The sequence below is a fragment of the Aulonocara sp. 'chitande type north' Nkhata Bay genome, linkage group LG10 (genome assembly GCF_057382095.1).
Source record: "Aulonocara sp. 'chitande type north' Nkhata Bay isolate Kocher_YH1m ecotype deep benthic linkage group LG10, A_spYH_male_GT1.1, whole genome shotgun sequence".
Classification (NCBI taxonomy): Eukaryota; Metazoa; Chordata; class Actinopteri; order Cichliformes; family Cichlidae; genus Aulonocara; species Aulonocara sp. 'chitande type north' Nkhata Bay.
In genome coordinates, this window is record NC_141353.1 from 19,481,421 (window position 1) to 19,488,712 (window position 7,292).

Consider the following 7,292-nt stretch of genomic DNA (forward strand, 5'->3'; position numbering starts at 1 on the left):
TGATATCCTCCACGAGGGATACATGTGACATATGTTTCACATATTATAGACCAACAAGCTATTCATAGTTTAAATACGTGCAGTTTTTGGCAGACGACCTTTTTTTTTTTGGCACAGCTTATCAGGAAACGTCGACAAGGGCGCAGGAGTTTTTGGTTTGTTGCTTTTCTGTTTTCCTGACAGACATTTTATAAATTCATCTCTTGCTTAAATGCGCCTAAAAACGTTTAATCACATTAGTAAAAGAATACATACATTGAAGGCTGAAGACTATCTGTACATATAACATGAATATCTTAATATCTGTATATAAATGAAACACAGACTTAAATAACTTAAAATTAGAAGCAAAACTCCATTCAGTGTTAAATTAATTCTAGTATGTTCACATGGACATGACAAAATATAGCAAAGAACTGAAAGGTCTATTTTTCATAAGATCCCTATCAAAGATAAAACATGCAGGAAGGCATTAAGATGCACTGGAAATCTATTTTTTCTTCTCTTCTTCCTTGTTCTTCTGTACATCTTTTGCCTCAGCCTCATCCTCTTGTACTTCCTTCTGCAACTTTTTCTCTTCATTTGATTTTGCGGCCAATTCCTTGGCCGTGCATTTGCCGGCCTTCTTGAAAAAGGCTTTGATGCCTACATTATCGATGTTGTTTGCAGTCACGCCAATGTTGATCACCGACTGGAGACCAGTGTCTGTGGCTTCGCCTGCATTGTTGCCGTACCTTCACCACAATTAATGTGGTGAGGTTACAGAAATGGTGGTAGAGTTGTGTGATGGAAGAAAATTTAATGAGCATGTGAATTGAAATCTGGGGCAAGTTTGTTTACTACAGTCATTCACATAAAAAAGACAAAAGAATTAGGAAAACACAGTCATATCATTATTTATAGCTGTTTATTAACAACAAACTATGGAAAATATCTACAGATAAATAGTATGAAGAGCATAAGCATCACCACCCAGCACAAGCTGACATGTAACAGTAACATGGACAGACCCAGAAAGACACCTGATATTTATATTGTGTCTACACAGAAGCCACAGCTCAAACAGAACATTAGCCCAGTAGCACCAACTCCAGGGATGTATTTGTCTACACAGAAGGTGTTCAGACATATCACTGAGTGTAGGTCACCTATGTTTTCAAAGCCATTACTGTTCTTTGAATAACACACAGAGGGAATTAGACACGAAGCATAAAAGCAGTGTTGCATTTATGGGGCTAGAGCAAAGGAAACACCCAATCTGTTACGTATCCTGTTTAGGCAAGGTTTTAAATTACAAAGAGTCAAAACAGAAACCAAAACACATACTTTCTGTGTCTGACATGTATGACTAAGAAATGCCATTTTGATTAAGTTAGTTCCGCGTTATGTTGTTGTATTTATCTTGTTGACAGTTTACTGCTGTGTGCATGAAAGGGTTGAGCAGGTACACGTGTTAGTTTACAAGCCTTTTCCTTTAGTCCGCTGTGCAGTCATATGTTTCTGGACAAGTTTAAAAGATTCTCTAAGCCCCTAAATCTGAAAAGAAATAGGTGTGAAAAGCAGGTCAGAGCACCACCATCCCAAGAAGAAAGAGGCAAAGTAGGTAAGAATCAGACTGGTTTCTGATCCAGCTTGGTACTGATGTTTAAAATGACCAAACAGGTTCAGAAACAAGATGGAAACAAAAGATAACATTAATCCACTCATGATACTAAAGCATGAATTAATTAAAATATATGAACTTACTTGTAAGTGACAGTTGAGACCGTCTCTGCTGCCACACTTTTCCCAACAAGTTTTGCTCCAGTCTCCAGACTGGACCAAATGGTAGCCAAACCTAGTTCAAAATATCACCGATTTTAGAAACCTTATACTTTAGAACTTTAATGTGATAGTTAGTGCTAGTGATGATATGAGAATTGTATCAGTCTATGCACAATTTTTTAACTGATTAACATTTAGTGTCTTGAAAAAACATCTGCCCTCTCCTTGAGTTTTTGCATATTTGTCACGCAGGTGTTGTTTCAGATCATCAATCAAATTTTAATATTGGACAAAGATAAGTAAATGCCCTCTAAACCTAATAACTGGTTCTGTTAGCTTTAAGTTCAGACTTTCACTATGGCACTTCAAGACATTTATTTGGGGGGTTTTAATCATTCAGACGTGGACTTGCTGGTGAGTTTCAGGTCACTGTCCTGCTGCATAACTCAAACACAGTTCTGCTTCAGGATGTGAACTGATGGCCTGATATTCTCCTTCAAGATTTTCTAATACAGAGCATAATTGATTTCCATCAAGTTCTCCAGGTCCTGAAGCATCAAACCAGTCTCCAGACCATCACACTACCACCACCATGTTTGACTAATAGTATGATCTTCTTTTTACTAATGCTATGTTAGCTTTATGGCAGACAAGAGGATTCAAACCCTCCAAAAAATTGTCTCATCAATTCACAGAATATTTTTCCAAAAGTCTTGAGAATCATCAGGATGTTTTTTTTTTTGGTAAATGTGAAACAAGTCCACTCATTTCAGTACTTTTTTTTTACTGCACTGTAACCTTGTTGTGAACATCCTGAAGTCTTGTACATACCATGCACAGTGCTGACCGCTACAAACTTGGCTCCATCCATTTTGGAAGCTTGGCCGTCTTCTTTCTTCTTCAAAGCTTCTGGAACCAGTTTTGCACCATGTTTCTTCACATGAGGTGCCATCTTTTCTGCCAGTTTTTCTGCCACTGTGCCTACACCATTCACTAAAGATACAGAAAGGTAATCATTATTATTTTGGAAGTAGAGTTCAGAGATTCCATGACTTAAAAACATGATGTCTTGGATTATTTCAAAGTAGTGCTCACCCAAGAACTGGCTGACTCGAACAGCACCCCCAGTGGCCTTTCTGGCCATCTCCAGACGTTTGGTGGTACTGGGGCTGACCTCTGAAGGAGTCTCTTCAGGTGTGAGTTGGTCTCGAATCTTGGCTGCTCCTTTGTGAATGGCCCTACCAGTAGCTTCTGCTCCTTTTATCAGTGAATCACTCAACCGAAGCGCTCCTATGGAGATATATTTGAGATAGTGAATGTACAACAGCAAAGAAACTGTCATTTAAAAAATTTCTAATAAAACTATATGAAAGCTATTTCAACAACATTTTCTTTGAAGCACTGAAGGGCATTACAAAGATAAACAACACCCACTAGTGGGCATTTTTTTATACAGAGGGATGTCTAATGTATAAGAATTCAATACAACACTTTGAAGGGATATATACAAGTTATTTTTTTCCCCTTCATTAGGACTCTTGCTTATAAACTCACCTGTCAAGATTCCTTGACCCATCTTCTCACTCCATCCAGGAAGTGGTAGTTTTTCCTGCTCTCCTGCTGATGTAGTCGGTTCTACTTGCTCTTTTGTGGGATTAAGGGGGACTTTCGTACTCAAGTTGACTACCTCTGACTCTGTGCCCTCTGGACCCTGTTAAGTCAAGGGACAAAAACAGTGGGTGGGTTGCTTTAAAAAAAAAAAAAAAAAAAGTACGCCCAAACAGAGTTGGCATATTTTTTTACCTACAACATGACATAACCACTTCATTCCTCCTGTGTCAAAGAAGTGTCAAAGAAAAATGTGTTTCTAGTATATCTAGTGTAACAACTTAAACCAGCCACAACATGAGTTTTCAGTTTCCACAAAAAGGTTCAATTAATGCTTTTACTAAGACAACTCACTAAGACACTGAGTTTGTTTTGCATCGTTTCCAGTTATTAAATCAGGGCTTGTTTAAATGCATGGACACAATATAACAAACTGCTTTGAATGTAGAGTTTCACAAGGCTTTTAATTCAGTTTGACAGTTTTGGGTAGTTTTACAGCTAACCTTTGTGATAGAGACAATAAGACAGGTAAAAATGGAGAGATAAAATCATTACACCCTCACATACCCAATGATCATTTTTGGGCACAAATAAATAGCAGACCTCAAAAAGCTTCATCTTCCCTGTACTAGTTAGCAAATTGACAGTATATGTATGTATAAAATTTCCAAGGCGCCATCAGGAGCTACTACCTACAAGGTCTTTCTGTTTCCAAACCAGGAGAAACATCCTATAAAAATTGCACCAAAGCTCCGCTCCAACACATACACACCCTTGCATTTGTTTCCTAAAGGAAGTAAAAGCTGACCTGGATCCTGAATTCAGCAAGCTGTGACAGGAGGTCCTGAAAAGTCTGCAGGTCTGCAGGAGGCAGTTCAGAAGACAACACTATACCCGCATAGCACCCTGGCATTTCTGCCAAGGAGTCAGGGAACATAAAGATCCCGGAGTTAGCCAGCAGCACTGGGGTGTCTTTTGTCAGTGGGTACATCCAATCGCATACCTGGAAAACACAATGACATTAAAATATGTAGGTGATGAATGTTAAGAGTCCTTGAAATTAGATCCACATCTGCTGTTTATAACAGAAACCTGAAATCTTTAATATGACACAGAGAGTGAGAAATGACAACATCTGCTGAGTGTTTGTTTCCATGAGGGGGAATATGTCCCATATGCAAAATTATTTCATCAAATAACTTCACTGGAAGATATTATAAGATTTGGTTTGAAGGGTTTCCCAAGGATTTGTGCTTTCTTTTTCTCTTTTGAGCATAAAACTGTACTCTCATTTCCAAGTATTTACAATTTCCTCTAGTCTGTTTATAGACACGTTGTAGGATTTAAGGATTCAGGATTAATGTCACTTCTCAACTGAGGCAAAATACAGACACTTGCTGCATCGTACCACTGGTATGCCGGCTGATAACATGACCCCTGTGAGGGCACAGGACACTGAACAGCAATACAACAGAAGCGCAGAGTCATCTGTTAATGGGACCATTGTCTTGGCCCAAAACAAAGCAAGGACAGAATACAGGAGCAGCCTACCAGCCTGGTCGGGTGGGAAACAAGAGTCATGGGTTGCAGTGCAGTTTACAGCACAGCATAATACAGGCTTTGTAAAGGTGCCAGAATAGATTGGTATTTTATATAAACTCAATACAAAAGCCATCACACAGAAGGTTGCCAGAAAGCACAAAGTAAAAAGGATATGAATGGATATAAAGTAGATAAAATCACACTGTTGCACAGGAAAGATTAAGCAACGAATATCTGCTCTATAGATGAACAAGCTATAATAAGTCTCAAATGAAACAGTCTAGTTTTCTGTTAAATTAAAACTAGACTGTTATTCATTTAAGAGTCTAATAAATAATAAGCATTTGTACTTCAGCAACCAATTTCATCTGCAACATTGCTGTTTCAGTGTAACAACAATGATGGGATTGCAAGCTGAGGGTGAAGCATTTGGGCAATCTATCAATTGGTGGCATGATTAAAACTTAATATGTAACTATTTTAATATTTTTTTTAAAAAAATGTTAAAGGCCTTTTTTCAGAAAAGAAATACATCTAATCCACCATTTGTTGCTAAAAAAAAAAGGTGTAAGAAATCAGTTAACAACACTGCCTTTTTAGCATTCAGTTCCAACATTTTGTAGACACACATACTTATTGTTGAACTAAACATATCCATAAATTGCAGTCTACAAAAAAACTTAAGACTTTATAATACCATAATTTACTAATAAAAGTGGCACCTTTTAATTTTCTCACACTACATTACTATAAAAAGTAAGTATAAATTACGTAAACCTTGCATATAGCATAAATTATAATATGAAACATGAGTCCCACACTGTCTTGTTCGACTTGTACATAAAAAAATACATTTAAAAGGTGTATTTATTATTGTAGGGAACTTCTCTTGTGTTTTAAGTGGTTAAGGAATGTGTCAAAAACACGTCATCATTTGTAAGAGGAACATTTCTTTGACTCAGAGTTATGAAAGGCTTCTCAAACAGAAGAAACAATTCCCCTGGGGTCACACCTGCTTGCTCTTCAGGACACACGCCCAAAATAAAAATGCTTTTCTAAAATACACACTCTCACAGGTTAACATACACTTAACAATAAATATACTTACATGTAAAAACACTGCAGGTTTTTCAGCAGGGGAATCCTGCTGACTGTTCACCACAATGATGCGAAGGTAGCCTGGAGAGGAGAGTGAGCTGACTTGCCCGTTTGGTGCCACAAAAAACAGCTGCACCCCGGAAGGGATGCACAGCAGTTCAGTTCCATTTTCTCCTGCTACTGCTGCAGTCTGTCTTCCTGGACAAAAGCCACCTTCAACAGGAGCATAAGCCAGGATACGGTGCCCATCTGTGGGCTGTGGTGTGTATGCTGGAGGCTGCTCTGCTGGACTGGCCATGGCTATAGTTTTTGAAACCACTGCAGGGAGTGTGTCTGGAGCAGGAGGGGTCGCAGGACTGACAGGGACTGTGTTGGGGGTTGGGACAATGTTGTGGGTGGTAGCAGGTATGGTGGGGTAGAGATGGTGGACAGAGTTTTGGGGAGGCTGGCCGTTAGGTGCCAGGTCTGGATAAAGTTGGGGAACAGAAAGATCCTTCAACAGCTGGTCTCTCTGGTTTGCTGTTATAGTAAGCTGAGATGTTTCCAGGTCAGAAAGGTGGTTCTCAATTGTCTTTAAAGTATCCCTCATCTTCTGTTGAAGCCGCCGGGCTGTGTCCCAGTTCGCTCCCTGCTGCCGCTGCCCTCCAGTGGGAACCTCCAGTCCCTGAGTGAGGTGCAGCCGACCCTTCCTGTAATACTCGAGGGCCTCGGCTCTTTTCTCTGCCTCTTCAGCAGCCAGTCCACGACTCAAAGAATGAAACGCCAGCTCATACTGGTCCCTGATGAGCAGTAATTCAGCAGGTTCACCCATTGCCTACCACTGAGGAAAGGGCGCAAGAAAACTAGAGAGGAGATAATGAAAGCTTGTTAGCTCTCTTCTGTGTGTGTATAGTACCTGTTCTAGAAAGAAAATGTAGTCAGTGGCACTAATTCACATCTTACGTACTCTGTGACAGCAGCGTTTATGAGTTACGTGAGAAAAATCTCAGCAATGTAACTGTTATTGGCAGCTGTTGCCAGCAGAGAGGTTAAACGGCAGGTTTTACCTGAACAACAAGACCTGCGTGCGAGCTTTCTAAAGCTTTCCCACACATCACTGGGAGACTACTAGGAAACTGAACTTCAATTACTGCCAAAAAAAAAAGAAAATGCTTCAAAGAGTCGTTATTTGAATCTTCAAGTGTTCTACTGACATTTAGGTTTGAAAATCCCCTCCTCATATCAGTTTTCTCTTAACTCTGCGGCGTCTTCTCGCGCTCCACCAGCCTCGCGCATCAAAG

General features: G+C 39.6%; 1 protein-coding gene across 4 annotated transcripts; it reads right to left on the reverse strand.

The window, feature by feature from the left end:
- Positions 1-58: 58 nt before the first annotated feature.
- On the reverse strand, positions 59-7,292 carry LOC147320718 (spartin-like). 4 transcript variants are annotated; one of them, XM_086308899.1, is made up of 8 exons: positions 7,206-7,292; positions 6,023-6,854; positions 4,181-4,375; positions 3,319-3,475; positions 2,860-3,054; positions 2,596-2,757; positions 1,747-1,837; positions 59-734 (listed from the first exon to the last, which is right to left on the reverse strand). In XM_086308899.1, exons 2-8 carry the CDS (start codon positions 6,821-6,823, stop codon positions 491-493), a joined length of 1,845 nt encoding a protein of 614 aa, XP_086165025.1. In that variant the 5' UTR covers positions 6,824-6,854; positions 7,206-7,292; the 3' UTR covers positions 59-490. The 4 variants fall into 4 exon arrangements, with proteins under 4 accessions (XP_086165025.1, XP_086165024.1, XP_086165022.1 ...); XM_086308898.1 differs by having other exon boundaries at positions 7,059-7,285; XM_086308896.1 differs by having other exon boundaries at positions 6,959-7,285.